Here is an 18,826-nt window from a genome sequence, read left to right on the forward strand (position 1 = left end):
ACAAAAAGCACTGAAGTGTAATATGGTGCTCAAAAAAATATAAATAACACGAGGCAGGCGGAATGAGATTTTTTGTACTCAGTTGAACAGTATGAAAAGATTATGGACGCTTCACATTTTTACTGAACAGATGACAAAAGTGCACACATTGTGGGTCAGGATTGGGCCGTGCAAGACACTTTATTGATGTATTCTTGATTCAAGACAGCAAGATGTGGTAACCGCCGTACTTCACTTAGTCTTGATCCAAGGCTGGATTGCATTTATATTCCATAATACAGCTGGTGTCTGACAAGTGTGGTTAGCCTCTGCAGTGGCCAGTCGCTATCAACATGATGAATCAAACCCAGTGATTGAACTTCAGCAGAGCTATGCAGGATAGTCCAAGCACACCTTATACATGTGCATTAGTTTTAATACAGTGTGCATGAGGTATGCTCAGAATGCTCTGGGTAGCCCTGCCGAAATTCCCGAGACTGGATTTGATTCTTCCTGTTGAAAGCAACTTCTACCCTTGGCGGCTGTACTCTTTAGTACACTAAACATAGGTCACCAAAAGAGGGCACTTTCCGTGCAATTCATTTGTTTGTTTTACATGCATTAGGGTGTGTAACCAAACATCACTGTCTTGAACAAGGACTGTGAAAGGTAGAAAGCACATTGTAGCGAAGGAATTGAGGTATATACATGTATCCTCCAACCCACAGTGCAGTTTTAGGCAGGATGGGACCCTGCCTAAAACTGCAGCATCCAGAATCACTGGTATCCAATAGTTTCCAACTACTGCCTGATACAGTAATATTATATCCTGACATCAGACACATTGTGACTTATTTTATCAAATTATTTCAATGCAATTATTAGAAATGAGAAGACATATGTTGAAATTCAAATAAATGTACATATGCAATAGTATACAAGACTGTTTCTGTGACTTGTAAGTTTTTCTTTATTTTCATTTGTAGCTTGAGACTTCCATACACAAATGAACACGTTTTCAATTTCCATAAAATCCAAAATGAAATAGCAATTTTGAGTTGAAGTATTCAATTCTATTTTGATTGCAAATGATCTATTATTTAATCCCTGCAAAGGACTAAGTCCTTTTCCATAAAAAAAGTAAACCAACCCACAAACTGTCCATGCATCAGCACAGGGAGCAAGGGATTTTTATTGTACTACTTGTTTTGTTATCTCTTAGGGAAATGATACATGTAGATAAATATACAAAGCATGTAGTCACATGATTTCACTGACTACAAGTATTCATGTTCAAGGAATAGTTATCAAATATACCGTCTCTCGGTTATGTTGGAATGTGTTACAGTTTTCTGTGTTATTTATGGGCCTAATGATCTTTATAAAGTGCACATATCCCCCAGCATTGGTGCTCAAGGCACTACATCATTATTACCCCTGCTCATTGGGTCGGTTAAAGATTGAAGCTGCCATTTTAGTGCAAAGCAACTAAAATCGATCAGAAAATCAACTTCTGCCCTCACAGGTACCCATCAGTGTGGAAGTTGAGAACTTTTTTTCCCTGAGTACTGCCGAGTACTTAGGTTACCGAGTACAAGTATGAGTACTTGTACTTCCGAGTACAAGTACAGGTCTCCGAGTATGAGTAATTGTACTTCTGAGTACAAGTACGAGTACTTCTATTTCGGAATACGGCCATACGGCAAATGGTTCATTGTGTGTAATTGGCCCAGGCCCAGTCAGACCGATATACAGACCCACTCACGGCTAGCTGTTGAATGTGTTTGTCCAGACGTGCACAGAGAAAAATCAGGAAACTTTGACTTTGCCGCAAGCCAATCAACCATTTCAAACTGAAAATATCGATAAAATCCTTATTTTATAAATCAAAAAAATGGTAATTGACTTACCACGGCCTTCTTCCACGGAAGGCCGTGGTAAGTCAATTACCATTTTTTTTAGTACTGCTATTCGAGTACGAGTACTTTGATGATCGAGTACAATTTCGACATGTCGAGTATGAGTACTTTGCTGCCCGAGTACAAGTACCGTCATTTTGAGTACGAGTACTTTGACATTCGAGTACGTGTACGAGTACTCTGAAAAAAAGTAGTCAAGTAATGCTCGAGTAGGAGTACCGAGTATGAGTACCACAACACTGGTACCCATTTACTCCTGAGTGGGGAAGCAACAATGACAAAGTGTCTTGCCCAAGGACACACACAATGCAACCCCTGGCTGGACTTGAACCCATAACCTGCAAAATGCAGAATTTCCTGCAGACCTTGAGTTAGGCAACAAGCATTCACAAGAAAATTCACAATTGGATACTTTTATACTCTGTGCCCATATACATTTTTTACCTGAAACAATGTAAATATAGTTCCAAAAATACTCAATTCTCTCACCAATTATTATTGAACTATACAAAATGTTCTGTTTTTTGTTTTGTTTTTACATAATTCAAATACTTTAAAAGGATATTTATCTTATACAGGAATTTTTGATTAATTATTCACTTCAGAACCACAGCAATGTAGTCAACAGTTAAAAAAAAATATAATTAGAAAAGATACATCACAAAATATACATGTACATCAAATAGCTATTTCTTTGCACAATTCTCTTCTTACAGCTCACAAAAAGGTGTTTTCATTATTTGTTAAACATCTAAAGGATGTATTTAACTATTTATCTGGTGCAGACGTATGGCCTTGCAATTAAATATATATAACTTTTCAGCTAAAGGCGTAACGATACCATTGTTTTCACAATGGTATACCTGATTCTGGGGTATTAATATGATACATATCTGGGTTTCCAGGTCACAAGATGATGATAAATATAATTATTTCAGGATTCTGAGGTATTGATATGATACAAATCACGGTATCAGGTCACAATATGATATATAAATAAGATAAAGATTTGCAGTAGCACTATGTGACAAATCTCTTCTGTGAGTTTGTGAGGTTCTGAAAAGAACTGGTGGGAAACTCACAAACTCAGAGAAGAGATTTGTTACAAGGTGCTTTCATAAATCTTGATCTGATTCCTATCTCCACCATGCAAACATTCAAGTCTAATATAATAAATAATGATTCTGAGGTATTGATATGAAATGATTGACGGTATCCAGGTCAGAATTAACGATTGTTAACAAAGGTAAACTCAATCACATAATCAACTTCTGCCCTCACAGCTACCCATTTACTCCTGCGTAGGGAAACAATGAGTGACAAAGTGCCTTGCCCAAGGACACACGCACCACAATCCCAAGCTGGACTCGAACCCATAACCTGCAGAATGCAGAATTTCCTGCAGACCTTGAGTTAGGCAACAAGGATTCACAAGAAAATTCACAATTGGATACTTTCATACTCGGTGTCTACATACACTTCTTACCTGAAAAAAAATAACAATTACCCAAAAAAGTCCATTCTCTCACCAATTATTATTGAACTTTTACAAATGTACTATTTTTTTTTTTTTTTTTACATATTTCAAATACTTATCTTATACAGGAGTTTTTAATTTACTATCCACAGCAATGTAGTCAACAATTCTAAAACCAAAAAATATATCACAAGATATACATGTACGTCTCAATAAAGTTTTTCTTTAACAATTTTCTTCTTACAGCTGACACGAGTGTTTTGGTTTTTTTACTATCAAAATGAGGTATTTAACAATTTATCTTGTGTAGACCTATGGCCTTCATTTAGCAAATGTTCAAAATTTACAAAAAATACCCTGGAATTATTCATAATTCACTCTGATTGAGGTAAATGACATAACAACTTTCATGATTAATTATATACACTCTTCAGTGTATGAATAAAGGTTTATATTGGGTTTATTATTTTAGTCAGTAAAAGTGCATTCACATTGACAGATTTTCAGTCTGTCAAAAAATATTATAAGTTTGACAATTAGCGTGTCTGTATTCACCTGAAAAGAAGTGTGTAGATTATTTGTCTTTGACTGTACAGATCAAATTGTATGCAAATGTCCTAAAATGAATTTCTTACATTTCTAACTATAATAAATAAAATTGTCATAAGACATTTTTTGTCAAATTCCCAAGAAAAGTTTTCGATTTAGTGAGGCAATTTCTTTTCTTGAAATCAGACTTTTATCTCTTGAAATAAGATGTTTTCTTTTTTCTTCTAATGTTTATAAAACCATTTGTTGTAGTGTTTATGTAGAAATATTTCACGACTTATCGAGGCACAGCACATATCTTGAATTCACAAGGCGAGTAGTTGATTCCCGGTTCCCCCATCACATCTGGACGATCTTCATTGTCCGGAAATCTCAGCGTGAACTTCTGCAAGATTGTCGTGATGTACAGGAATATCAAGGAACGAGTCCACATCTCCCCGGGACATGATCTTTGACCTACGTATCAATAGAAGCGAAAAAAGATTTGTGTATTAAGCATGTGCATGTTTAGTCTGAGTATCGACCGTTATCCACGGAGCCCAGTCTCCTGTCTAACGTCTGATATATCTAAGCATGCATGATGTCATTTCATTCCGAAATCAGGACTAAGATTGTGATTGGTCAATTTCGATGCTGCGTTTTTGTAATACAACAACCTGTACAAAAATGCTACTCATCATGGGCGTGATGTTTACGCACGCGGGGAGCTCGCATTACGCGCGTATAGAAGGCGCCTGCTGATTGGTCAGTTTCTTGAGATCATACTTAGTCTAGTTGCATAATTAATTGATGAATCTGTTAACGCATCATAGACCATGGTCGGCTTCGCCAGGGCCAGGGTCTATTACATAGACTAGTGCATGTTCATCCCCCAATGAAATAAAAAGAAGCTAAACGCCCATGTTATGATGAATTGCACACCTTATGAATGGAACACCTTATTTCTTAAAGATATGTTGTTTTTAAAAGAGCTTTACTGAAACTATACGATAAAACCATAAACACAATATTATTTTGGAACAGGATGCTGTACCATGTCAACCTCTTCACTGTACAGAGTTAAAAAGAAAGTGACCCAATGAGACAAAAATATGTTAAAAAACATGTGGCTTGCTGCATTTCATAAAAATAACAGGAATAAAGTACATACTATTGATTAGTAACTGTGAAAATTTCATGTAATTTGCGTACTATGTTCACAAGTTATGTCTCTTTTAATACAAACATCCCAACATTTAGCTGTCCACCAATGATCATTTACCGTTCAAATACAATAAAACAAGGGCATTTTCCTGCCTTCATAAATGAAAAAAAATTTGCACAAGACAAGACAAAAATCACCATCATTATTTCAAAAAAGAATCCTCATATTCAAAACACAAAATCTGACAGTAAAAATAACGTTCGAGTCTTGACAAAAAGTATAAAAATCTCATTTGTATGTAATCTCAATAGCTTCAAGTGTCATTCCATGGAAAGCTGTATAAATGGACTCTTTTAGTAAAATATGCAAAACTTCTGATAGCATGGATCAATTTCAGTACTTCCTTTTTGAAATAAGTGGAAGAACATGCCCGTTTATCTTAGGCTTCGTTGTGTAATTGCTTTTTAAGGGGGAAAAAAATCATTAACCCAGGTCACTTTCTTGTTGACTCGCCCTGTACTTTGATGTGGTTTGTGATAATTGCAGTTTTGAAGTGTAACTTGCTTATAAGACAACTCGGTACTTTATCAGTTGTTTTTTAAGTTGTGGGTCAAATTGTTAATTTCAGTAAGTTTTAAAATGGCCACAGCAAATTTTGTATACCTGCAGAAAAGGTGACCATCCGGTTCGGTATCTTGAATTTTCCTCCCGCATCCAAGAAGCGTCCGGGATCAAACGTATCTGGCTCCTTCCACAGCTTGCTGTCATGATGAGCGGCGTAGATGTTGGTCAAGATGTAGCTGCCCTCGGGGATGAAGTAACCCCTGAGGAACATGTCTTGTGTCACGCGATGAGGCGCCCCCAAGGCAGCTACTGGTCGGAAACGATACACCTCTGAAATGGTTGCCATGGTTGCATGCAGTCTGCGCTTATGCAGCAGAGAAGGTGCATCTTCTGTGCAGATGTGAGCACATACAAAAATGTATAGTGAATGAGAAGTATCAAATCTTTAATATTACAGATATGTCCATATTGAGCTATTAGGCTTAGTTCTTGAAAGTGACTTATAGTCCCAAGTCCAACCAATTCAAGTCTCCTCCAAAATCTTCTCACCTGTCCCAACGACTTGATCTAGTTCTTCCTGAATCCTCCTTTGCCACTCTGGATAGAGCATGACCATTTGCAATACCCACAGCAGCTCAACTAGCGATGTCTCAGCTCCCACAGTGAAGAAATCAAAGAACATCTGCATGTAATGTTCATCAGGAGCTAAAGCAGCAGCAGCTTTATCCATCACGTTGCTATGGTTACCATCACCTTGGTTACCCGCATCATGGACACTACTGCTAGAACTATTGTTTTTGTTCATGTACTGTTTCTGAATCGCTAGGATGCCGTCCAGGAAGGAGTCCAAGCTGGTATCTGTTGACCAGGTGTCGTCTTTGAGTTGTTGTTGTTGACGCCGTCCCTGGAAAATCTCCAAGAAACTGTCGGTGAGTTTCTTCTTGTTTGGCATGAGCTGCTCAACGAAATGCTTGGGTAGGATGTTTGAGGCCAGAATGAAGGCTGGGTTCTGGTGTAACAGCTCGGTCGGTGAATCCCGTAGTTTGATCAATGCCTGATTGTTGTCAGAAGCGTTGCCAAAAAAGAAGCTGGATGGGAATAATGAGCTGAACCTTAGAACACATAATGGACCATTTGTGAATTCGAAATTTGCACAAAAAGTGAAAATCGGGCAAGTTCACAATCCTAGTTCACACTTCAAATCTTGGTTTTTTTTTCTGGTGGCTGGTTACGAAATTATAAAATGCTATTTTGACATGAATTCCCAATTATATTTTAGAGCACCGGTAGCCCGATTTTTGTGCCAAATTTGTGGAAACTAACTACCTATTTTGACTTCCGGACTGAATTTCAAGATACATGCACTAAAATTATTCTCTTGATTTGCACTACAAGTTTTACTAAGGAACGTGTAATCCCATCAATAGTTATTTGAATGAGTTTAAAGCTCATCCATAAAAGGTTCGGCAATGCCTGAGGAGGAGGAAGGTCGGGGAAGGGGAAGTCGAAGTGCACAATGGGAGACTCCACTACAAGACACATTGACATGTGAAATACTTTTCTTCAATTTAAAAAAAAAATGTTTTGCGGGTTTTCATAACGGCCGATTTGTTTGGCAAACCCGTACACTGAGAAGCTGTAGAATACGAAGCTGGATAAAGTGGTTCTGGCGTCCAGAGGTCGCCCGGTACTCTCCGTTAAGTGTTGGCACAGCTCTGTTAGACTCTTGGTGAAGTGTTTCTCTCCCTTCACGCACCCAATGCCCAGGGCTCGCATGATCTCTCGTGTGAACAGACGCTGGTATCGGTGGAAAGGACCGCTCTCAAGGGCCACCATTCCTTAAAACATCGTGGAAAGATAATAAGGTATTAAATTTAGTATTATACCTAAATAAACAAACAAAACTATTTTGTATGTTAACCAATTTGTTGAATGTAAAAAGGGGGTGGGGCAATTCTGGACACCGGTCCAGGGTTTCCCACAGTCGTGGAAAAGTCCTGGAAAAATCCTGGAATTTAAAGCTGTCATAATTATGACTTAATACTAAGTCATTATTATAGATATAAGTCATAACAATGACTTAATAATAAGTTATAATTATGAGATACAAGTCATAATTATGACTTTTTTGTATTATGTCCCTTAACGCTTCCGTAGTTAAGTGATTGAGCAGCACCTATCGTTCATGTTCATCGTTTACAAGACTTCTTATCTTCGCTTTTAGAGGGCGATTTCAAACAGTGACCACTCTATTTCACTTTTAGTTTAATGTTCTGTGATCTAATCTGCTATTTTGAATGAGAAAAATGTACTTTTGATTGCACATTCACGAAATTGTATTCCAGAACTCTGTGCGAAAAGGAATGCTTGCGTAAATGAATGCGCAGATATAAACGTACGCCTAATTGGCCGTCTGTTTCTCAAAACCGAATGCACGGACAATAAATGAAAACGATTGAACTTTCGTTGAATTGAAATGGGATTTAAGATGTGCATTTACAGACGAAAACGAATGACCGAATTTTAGAAGTGAATGAACATTTCGGGAAATTGGCCGGGAAAACCTATTCTGCTATAATTGCAGTCCTCAAATATGCATTCCAGTTGAAGCTCCCGAGTCCTGTTGGCTGTTGCACCAAGTTGACATGCGTTGGTGGTGCTCGGTGGTCTTGTGTCAAACTGGAATGACAATGTGGATCGGCATCCGTTGCATCAGTGTGGTACTGGAAAGCCCGATTTTGTCCTAGAAACAGCGAAAAGTCATGGAACTTCACTTCAAGATTTCCGTGGGAACCCGCTGGTCAAACCAGGTACGGGTACACAGCCATATGGTTGCGAAGGGCGATTTCTAAAGGTTACGTAACACTTTATTTTGAATGAAACTACATGTACACAGACATGTTCACGTTGGCGGGTGAAATCTTTGAAAATTAATTTCTCCCGCTTGGAAGACCGTATCTTCATGCAACTTTCAGGATTTATTTCCCCTATAGACCTCATGATCCAAGTATGTGCTAAAACTCATTGTGATATGTTCATTACTTTTCGTTGTGATTGGCAAAATAGGCCTGGCTACGTGCAATTTTGAAACTTAACTGGCGTGCGCAATATCTATCAATCTTTTCAAGCCTCACGAATATTAATGAGGTTCCTATTCATTACGGTGTGCAGTAAACAATTTGTATAAAAGCCGCCTTCACTCCAACCTCGTCCCCAGTGCTTACTTTATTTCCAACATCATTTCCATTAGTGGGTGCGTACTGCTCGACACCATGGGGACGAGGTTGCCTTCACTCTGATTTGCTCCGATTCATTCTTTAGTGGGGTCTGGGAACCAGACTACAAGAACATGATTGGTTTTCTTGCTTTTTCCAGCATCTACAATCCCAAAACGTAAAACTATTTAGTTTAGCAATATTTGCTATAACAAAATTGCAGCAAAAGCAAATATTGTACATTCCCTTTAAAACAAATCCTCCTGAGCCGGGAATCAGGAAAAAATGTCAAATTTATTTCATCGATTATCATTCATTTTATTTATTTGGTTCTGTAAGAGATGTGTCACAAGTACTGCATAATGATTTGTACATGGCCTTCAATGATCTATCCGGTTCGTTAGTGTGACGTCATCTCAATTTAACCATGCGTCCTTCACACGGTGTAGCAGAGCACGAATGGAACCAGAAGCTAAATGCAACTAGAGCGTTTATCCAATGGGCGCTAGTTATCAGTGGTGCGCGCGTGTGTGACGTTTTTATAAATGAACCGGATACCCTTGGATCATGTTAATAAGAAAACGCTATTCTTGCTAAGGTTGGCTGTCCGCAGAGTATTATCAAAGCTTCTCCATGACGACAAATGACGACAGTGCTTTGCAAAGGGCAAGGCACTTCATCTGCCTCAGTTTAACACCCAGAGAGACATCAATCCAAGATGTGGGATCCTCAACGGTCATCGCTTTCAGCCGAGCCGATGAAAACATCTTGTCATTAGCACGTGCGTTTTCATCGGTTGTTATGTGTTACCATTCAGCACTCGTGACTCAAGAACCGTTGAGTTTTACGTAAATACGTCTGGGAGCTAGATAAGCCAATGCAAAACATTCCGGGATGTCCGCGCCCGCCTATACAGCCACTTCTATTATCGGTGACCACCGTTGCATGCTGCACCTTATGGATCTGCTTATTATAAAATATGTAGACGAATTTCAAATTTGCATTGAAACCGAGCTGTTAGTGCTAAGCCATTGTATCAGTTGAGGATCTTTTTTTTTTCAATCCTCTTAACAAAAGAGAGCACTGTGGCCGGGCCGCGAATTTGTGTTTCCCAAACGAGATCGGACAATATCAAAAGAGGGAGCTCTCTCTCTGCGTTATGCATATTCATGATGTCCAGGTCTTTACCGCTTTAGAGAATAAGTTATATAACAAGGAATAATGGCGTTTAAATCACCGACGATTGGCAGCTGATTCGTGAACTGGTTGAGGGTATTATTCCTCATCGGAGTTCGAATCTCGGTGTGCGTTTTCCACTTCTTCTCATTTTACGTTTTAAATAACTAAAGTGAGGAAGGAACATTTCTCACAAGACGTAAAGCCTATCTTGGGTTTGTGTTGTGGAGAACAAGACATTAGATATGCATGTAATGGACCAATCAGAAGATGGGAAACGGAGGTCGCCAAGTTGGGGAAAAAGATTCACGGCCCGACCTTGGCTTCAATGCCATACTAATGACGTCCCACTTTGTTTACGTGTGCGCTTTCCTATGGTGCTCAGTGGACCATGGGCCCCCACTGGCTCCATAGGAAAGTGTACATGTAAACGAAGTGTAACGTCATTAGTACAGAGGCTTATTTACGTGATCACTCATGGTCCTTCGGATCGGATCGCGCTTGAGTCTAGTAGACGTGCACTTGTACTTACGAAGGAGTGACAACCAGTCATTTTGGGGCATTCTTCTGTACTGTTGCTTCTTCTGTTCACTTTTACAGTATAATAAATAAGATAATAAGAAATCTGAGCTCAAGCTTCTATATTATTTTGTCACTCGTCTTTTTTTACTCGTTTGGCGCAATATCTGCCAGATTTCCATCGAGGCCAATTTTAAGGATTCATTGAATCAAAATGGTTGCTGCAAATTACGCTGCTCATAATTTCTGTTTCAGCTGGAAGATTTTGATAAAGCGTATCTTATCATACCGATTAAAGGTAAAATAGAGTGACCAAGAAATATGAATACCACGCTCGAATCCTCAATTGTCATAATGCATTATGTACATTGTCATAAAATGTCTTGATTCAAGATTAAGACTGTAATTTAAAACTTGCAATGCACACTCGACCCAAAGGCGCAACTAAAGTAGAGAGCCGGGCATTCTGTGATCGACGTAGCCAGTCATGCCTTACTCATTTCGGTGCTACAGTGGTGCTAGGGATTGGAAACAAGTTTGAATCAATAATGAAATGAACACTGAGGTGCGTGCACTCTTAGTCAAATTTGCCAAAACCAAACTTGCATCCTGATCATAGCTGTAGTCAGAATGGCTGCAAGTTTAACTACTTACTACAAGTCAATCAGACTACGTGCTTTCCAAGACTGTAGGAAGCGAAAACTTTTGAAAAACAAACCATCAGAACAATACATTGATTGAGGTATTTTTGGTAAACCATTTAAGGCAGTATAATCCCAACACAAGCAGGTCGTGACTGTAAACTTGGGCATCCAGCCTGCAAAGCTACAGTTTGGTTCCGTGGCCGCAACCATTTATATTATTTTCAGGGTATAGGTCTACTCGTCAGGATTTTGCGCCCAGGGCAGAACTATACTTCACGTCAATTTTGTTCAGCAGTTGTTACTCTATACATTTTCAAAATCACTCATGCGAAAAGAAAATACAAAGTTACAAACCAAGTAACACTTACCCTTTTTACTGCCAGACCCACTCATAATTCCTAGAAAGGCAGGTCTGTCGTTGAAAACAGCCCCATTGATTACAAGTGCCTCGTGTATGATGTCCACTTCACTCAGAATAAACATCCGAATCATTCCCAGCTATACAGGTTAAAGAAATGTGGAAGGGTTCGGGCTTGTCAAATCATTTCTGGCTCAACAAGCCGGAAAGTTTTGTTTACAGTTCGGTACTATACAGCCTAACGGTTTTGTTTACCTGCAACTGGCTACACGACTTTAGAAAGGGCCTAATTTAACTTTTGGAAATCGGACGGATGCCCAAAATAGAACGTGCGGCTTTGCCACTCGTCCGGATACGTGCAAAAGAAACGTATTTCTCTCAAACAGATTACTGTTCTTTTAAGTCAAGGGTATTTGAAGTTGCGTTGTGTCACTTGTGTGATATTTATATCGGGTTTTAACCCCCCCCCCCCCGAAAAAAACTAGATTCCTTTTCAAATTTGCAATTTTTCTATAGCAAAACACAAGTTTCGCTTTTGAATGAGACATCGATAGAGAAAGCGGTCCCTTTTTAGGGATTGAGTTATCGCAGAGCGGATCTGTTTGTGCCCCAAATAAAACAAACCCAAACAAACGTCCAAAACGGTGGGAAAAGAGGGTTTTATATTTGGTTGGAATAAAACATACAATTTTGAATTTATTAACATAAACAATTCGAATTGGTTGAAGAGCACGGGGAACGCAAATTTAAAGCATAGAAAAACGATTCCCAAATCATATACCTTAATTGTAAATATAGGGCCATACTTGATAGCAATTTCACGGAGACGCTGGATGGCGTTACCTCGTAGCTCTAGGAGCGACCCAATGAAGGGTAGACCGGTCGGTCCTGGAGGCAGCCTATTCATAAGTGAGCGACGCTGAGAATGCTCTACCCAGACATACAACAAGAGGCAAGCGTTGGTGATCACCGCTAATAAGATAGTTTGCACCTCTAGCACTGTCCACGGTAAAGATGACGGTAGTAAGTTGCCGGCATGAGAAGTCGCTGGCTCGTGCAAGGAAGCATCTTGACTGTCATCATGAGACATTGTCGCATCGGGCCGTAACGCGTAATGATCCTCAATTAGACCATGGAGGAATAAAAACTACCGAGCACGCATCATCCCTTTATAACCATATAAGCAAGGATACTGTCAGCCCATTTTGCTCGTCATTGGCAAATCTGATGGCTAAAGCATAAAACGTCGTAATCATTATGCCAAGCGATCGTGAGTGGGCCTATAGGCGGGGGCGCCTTGTTAAGTTTGTTCTCAAGAGCGAACCGTGTTGGTGAACGACCTTCTTTCACAAAGCAAGATAGGATCCTTCCGCAGTGCACACAGTGCAGTGATAAGCGTCAAGTGGGGAAAGACCCCGCGTCGCGTCGATGCACGTCGGCTCGGCAAAGGGCAAGGACGGCTGACCACCAAAGTCTATTTGATGTTTTACGACGTGCATACACTTGCGTGCCTCACAATAATAAAACCAAGGAGCTTTTAAACGTTCCACGCTCAAACACACCACCAGCTAGCTATAGGACTGCTACACAGTATCTTCAGTAGACTTTATGTGCCGTGGTGTCCGTGTGTCCCACCGATATCTGCCACACGGCGATAAAAGTGTGTTGTGTTTAACAATGTGATTATTCGTCCCAACAACGAACGTCGTGGCCGCGCCGCATCACAAAATAGAAGTTCAATTGCACGGTTTTTATTACTACGGGTGGTGGCGCTGTATCACGAATCTGATTGGCAAATTGGCGGACGATACGCGAGAATCTCCGTTTGTTCTCCCATAGAGGCTAGAGCAAGGACGCTGCTAACACAAAGAAGGAAATAAGAAATGCTGCCAAACGAGTAGACGAATTTAACTTGTCGAGAACAGTTTTTAAAATATATAAATTGGATATGAAATAGGCCTACATGTAGTTGGGGAATAGTTTTAAACCGAGATAAATTGAATATGCTGGCTAGTTGAATAGTTCTGATCATGGAGCTAGGCTAGTAACAGTTTTGAATAAATAGGATACTGGAAGTGAACCACCAGTTATTGCCATCTGAAAGAAGTAGAACATTGATGTAAGTACCAGTTCACAAGTCAACCAATCAGATAACAAGGATTTACTCAGGTGTTAACAAGTAAAACAAATAATGAATGTTTCAATTTCATTCGGTGATAGAATGAATGTTCCACTCCACGAGGCGATCTGTCACCTCGTGAAATTATTCTTACCATTGCACTCACAAAAATGCATTATTTGCTCACTATTTTGCTGGGTTTCGGCATGGCGTATGTACATGAGTCGGAGAAGAAACAGTCCTGCGCGTTCCGCGCGGCACTAATTACGCGGAGGTGCAGTGTTGTTGACTCATGGTTGACTCGTACGTGTCCCTGACTCGGACTCGAGTCGGACTCAAGTCGCTATTTTTTGACTTGAGACTTGAATTGACTTGGGGAAAAATGACTTGAGACTTGACTTGACTTGAAAACAATATGACTTGTGACTGATGACTTGACTCGAATAAATTTGACTTGCTGACATTAACAAATTTGAGACTCTTTAGATACAAATATTGGTGTTTGAGAGAAGATGTTTGAAAAGTATGATATTTTTGATGAACCCCATTCCCATCTCTACTCTGGCTCCGTCGTCGAACACATAAACTGGTTCCCTCATCACGTAGTATGTGCATTTACTCGAGACTTGACTTGACTTGAAAAAAAATTGACTTGGGACTTTACTTGACTTGTGAACAATTGACTCGCGACTTCACTTGACTTGGAAAACATTGACTTGAGACTTGACTTGACTTGCTAAAATTTGACTTGGGACTTGACTTGACTTGGAAAAAAATGGCTTGGTTACACAACTCTGCGGAGGTGACACGGCGAGCAACACTCGGCCAATTTATACCGCTCGTCTACCTTTTCCCGGGGTCTTTGCAGTTTCAACCTCGACCGGTCTCAATAGCATCGGGGAGCATGGCTTCCCGTATTCTAATTACTTTACGCAATGATGAGTTTATGGATTGTTACCTTAAAACAATCCTTTACGTGTTTAACGTAATAACTGCGAATCATGCCAGTTATATCCCTGCGTTATATTGGTCCATGCACTCATCGTGCATGACATGCCCTAAAGTTCGATACAACCAGCGAGGCGAGAGATAAACAAAGTCATAATCATATATTTATTATGACACAGTACTTTTTCTTTTAAACGTTGACGTCAACTAGGGCCTATATCGACCGGTATAGGTGTTTACGTATACACGCACATTGGACCTTGCTCGGGCCGCTTTACGTCTGTGGTAGCACCCCTTCATCTATCGTATGTTGTTATGGGTCATTCGTAAAAGTGCAGTCAAAAAGTTATTTCCAAGGAAACATCCAGGTCCGAGCTTATTGATCGCTCTTAAAATGTGCGTGGTTGGTGTCTTGGATACCAACTTAATGACGTATAGATTTGTGTGTCGACAATCGGCCGGGCAGGGGGTGGGAATTGAAAAATCCTGTTACTCTTTGTACGTTGTAAACAATAAATATGTCACATTTGTAGGCCTACGTATGTGATGTACGGTGTGCTTTTGTTTTCTAGTATAGGCATATAATATCCCTTCCCATCAATTCATATCGCTCTAGGCCTACCATTGACCCCTCCAAATCATCCGGGGTTTACGCTCTTGTCATATTAGCTGATTGCTGAGTGTATATCCGCCTCAGATCATTTGGGTAACTCAGTGTACTTGTTGTATTGGTCGAATTAGGAGCCTGAAGTGCGTACGTACTACCTGAGCGCAACTCGCGCGAGCCTGGTGCCACCTCAGAAAACGGCTGTATCACTTTTGGATGACATCGAAAACAAAAATCGACACCCGCTTGGTTATTAAATAAAATACTCCACACATTTTGAATTACTTGCGATTAAATTACGACCCGACAATAATTCAGTTCGGCGCCCCCATGAGAGTCGATTAAAGTCCAAAATCACAATATGGTAGTTTTTCTCGTTGTAATAAAACATATAGGCCTATAGTAAGTTGAAAAAATGTTCATGAGAATTGTTTCTTTTAACTTTCAAAGAACACGGACTGATGTGAACCTTACTAGTCTCCCACAGTCGATCATCAAGACCAAAAGGAAGAAGCAAAATCTCCTTCATAGGCCGCGTTCATATCCAAAATTCCAAATCCATATGCAGCAAGTTGCAAAAGGCGTGGCGATGGTTAATAACGGAGTCTTATATAGCGCACGTATCTACCAACAATTAGGTACTCAAGGCGCTGGAAATTATGTCAATTATTAAAGAAAGGTAAATAAAGTTTATGAGAAATATGAGACCCATTATGTAGCACCTTATAATGGTTTACAAGGTGCTGCGGCGCACATTGCAGCCACTGCCAGAAACACCGGGGCAAACCCCTTCTCTTAGCGATAAGTGTTACTGGGTTCTTTAACGTGCATTACACAACACACGGGACCTACGGCTTTAAGTCCCATCCGAAGGACGAAGCAATACTGGTAAAGTGCCTTGATCAAGAGCACAAGCACCCATGTTCCAACGGTCAGGATTCGAACCCATGGTTATACGGTTATCACAAAAATTACAGAAGTTACAAATTACAATATCTTTGCAATGGATTTCAGTGGGCTTGTTTAATATTGCGGAGGCTAGGCAGGCGGGCTTGGGTAAGTCACAGATCCTCTACACAGTGTAGCGGATCCGTGGGTAGGTGCACAGGGTAGCGAGGACACCTTGTGCGTGGGAAACCAGTAAAAACAACGCACCAGGTCGATATCCTCGTTTGTTTACTCGCCCTGCTGTCACGAAATTAAGATGACAGCTACACAACAACTTCAACATAAATTCTTTCAAATCAAGGCAGAGAAATCAGACTTGCATGAAGAGAGACGGAGATGGAGTGAGAAAAAAAATGGAATAAACTTCTTTTTGACAATTACTTTGTTTCAATGGACAATAATTATTCCCATTCCCCCACACGTTTTGTTTCATTGACATTTACTTTGAACACAGCGGATTTGAACCTACGACATCCGCAATATCTTACGTTGCTCTACCGACAGCTAGCTATCTAGCCCTAGTTTTATCTGAACTTGGTCTGAAACTGAAGCATGTGGACCCTAATTCTGAAACCAAAGACAGAGCTATCTCCATGGAACCATGGTATGATCAAAATTGGGCATTCTTTGTTCGTGCAAAATATACTTTGATTTTAAAGTGACAAAATTTACCACTGCAACAAGAAATTTGGCACATTTCAAGATCTGGTCGACGTGTAGTGCAACCGCTTGTGCCATGCTGGAATTTTCTTAGCGCACATTCTGCCTTCGAAATAAGAATGCTTTTGTTTGTCTTTGCGGACTAAATGAAGTTTTCGTAAGCAAAAAACCGACTATAGTTTTAAAACAAATGGATTAGAAGTGCTGATGTGCGGGCTCCTATTACAGGGATTCCTGTTTAAAATGATTGATTGTATTGGCCCTACATTGTAGCATGCCTTCGGATTTTTAACAACCATCGATACAAATTCTTTGATTCTCAAATGGAAACATTCGTTATTTCTTAACCAGTAAACCTCAGAGAACAGAGCATGTAATCAGTACCTAAACTTTTATGAGTCAAAGAATATTTATGGAAAAGGAGTAGGACCCCCTCCCCAAAAAGAAAATAGATATTGTTCTACTCGTACGACATCAATGAAATCAGAAAACAGTCGTTTTTGAGAGACGTTTTAGATAGTGTTGCACAAGTTTTATTTACATGTAACTCATTTGGATTCTCCATACAAAAATACACACTGAACTGCAAAATAGATCATACAATACTATAAATACATTGGTTGATTTTTTTTGTTTTGCTTACAAAGACATGATCAAATATTCTGACAGCTTGAATCAAGAATTGGTTTTACATAATTAAAGTACACAAAATGCCAACAGGGTTATCATGTCATGTGATTAATTGTCGACATAGATAACAACATTGAGGAAACTGATAGTTCATCTTCTGTTTGTCTAAACGAGGATTTCGCATGCTGTAAAATAAACCCTCGTGTCCACAGTGAAAAACCTTTGTGCTTTGTATAGTGAATGTTCATGGTGTAAATCGAGGACACACACGTGCAACACCATCGATAAATCGAGGACAGAAACCGAATCGAGGACTCCTAAAAAGGAAAATGTGTACAAAACCAATGGGAGCTGTTGCGAAAAAGTACAAACAAAGGAAAAGGGAAGAGGAACAAAAGAACATCCTCGATTTACACTATGTGTGTGTGTGCGTGTGTAAACACCGGCAATCGTAGACGTAGGACAAAAGAATGTGGGCGCAAACAATACGTCCAGGATTGACCGAACGTCCACGATCTCAAATCGTGTACAAAACCAATGAGAGCTGTGGCTAAAAAATTAGAGTACAAACAAAGGAAAGAAGATTAGGGACAATAGGAGTCCACGATTGCCGGCATTTACACACGTGAGTGTGTATGTGTGTGTGAACCAGACCAGTTCAGCATTGTCTCATATATCATTCAATGACTTCTGATAACATTAATTGCACTGCAAAGATACATCTTTCATTCCCCGCATATCTTTCCTGTTGATGACTGTTAAGGAATTCTGCAATCATATCTCTGAGTCCCATGGTCATTCATGACGGGGCATGGCTTGTAATAAATAACAAATAAAGATTTTTTTTTTGGGGGGGGGGGAGTTTATTTATATTGGGACTTGATTTTTCAGGGGCATTTGAAAACCATTTTAGTCCCAAACAGAACTTGATTAGGTTATATCGCCTTTAGCTCCTCTAATATGGGTCCATCATTTTTGATGTAGAAATGAGTCCATGGTCATCTCGCGTAAGATGCTTATTTTACTGGTTTGACCTAAATCACAGAAAGTAAAAAGAGAACAAAAAAGGGTGACACATTGGCATTGTGTTATTAAGGTAGGTGCACAGGGAAGCGAGGACACCTTGTGCGTGGGAAACCAGTAAAAAACAACGCACCAGGTCGATATCCTCGTTTGTTTACTCGCCCTGCTGTCACGAAATTAAGACGACAGCTACATAACAACTTCAACATAAATTCTTCCAAATCAAGGCAGAGAAATCAGACTTGCATGAAGAGAGACGGAGATGGAGTGAGAAAAAAAATGGAATAAACTTCTTTTCGACAATTACTTTGTTTCAATGGACAGTAATTATTCCCATTCCCCCACAC

The 18,826-nt window shown here is 39.8% G+C and overlaps 1 protein-coding gene across 2 annotated transcripts; it reads right to left on the reverse strand.

Annotated features, from left to right (window-relative positions):
* Positions 1-2,295: 2,295 nt before the first annotated feature.
* LOC119722652 (cytochrome P450 2J6-like) lies at positions 2,296-13,256 on the reverse strand. Of its 2 annotated transcripts, none has more exons than XM_038192879.1 (6): positions 12,326-13,256; positions 11,555-11,684; positions 7,260-7,470; positions 6,182-6,720; positions 5,732-6,022; positions 2,296-4,380 (listed from the first exon to the last, which is right to left on the reverse strand). In XM_038192879.1, the coding sequence occupies exons 1-6, from the start codon at positions 12,632-12,634 to the stop codon at positions 4,202-4,204; spliced, it is 1,659 nt and encodes a 552-aa protein (XP_038048807.1). In that variant the 5' UTR covers positions 12,635-13,256; the 3' UTR covers positions 2,296-4,201. The 2 variants fall into 2 exon arrangements, with proteins under 2 accessions (XP_038048807.1, XP_038048808.1); XM_038192880.1 differs by having other exon boundaries at positions 12,351-12,436.
* Positions 13,257-18,826: the final 5,570 nt, after the last annotated feature.

This window comes from Patiria miniata, unplaced genomic scaffold (genome assembly GCF_015706575.1).
Source record: "Patiria miniata isolate m_02_andy unplaced genomic scaffold, ASM1570657v1 HiC_scaffold_16, whole genome shotgun sequence".
NCBI lineage: Eukaryota > Metazoa > Echinodermata > Asteroidea > Valvatida > Asterinidae > Patiria > Patiria miniata.

What these genes read in the sequence shown, in the direction of transcription:
- LOC119722652 (XM_038192879.1), bottom strand. Translation starts at nt 12,634, where the DNA reads ATGTCTCATGATGACAGTCAAGATGCTTCCTTGCACGAGCCAGCGACT. An exon ending in TGGGTCTGGCAGTAAAAAGG is followed by an intron (nt 7,471 to 11,554) that starts GTAAGTGTTACT and finishes CGATGTTTTAAG; the next exon opens with GAATGGTGGCCCTTGAGAGC. An exon ending in AGATCAAGTCGTTGGGACAG is followed by an intron (nt 6,023 to 6,181) that starts GTGAGAAGATTT and finishes ACATCTGCACAG; the next exon opens with AAGATGCACCTTCTCTGCTG.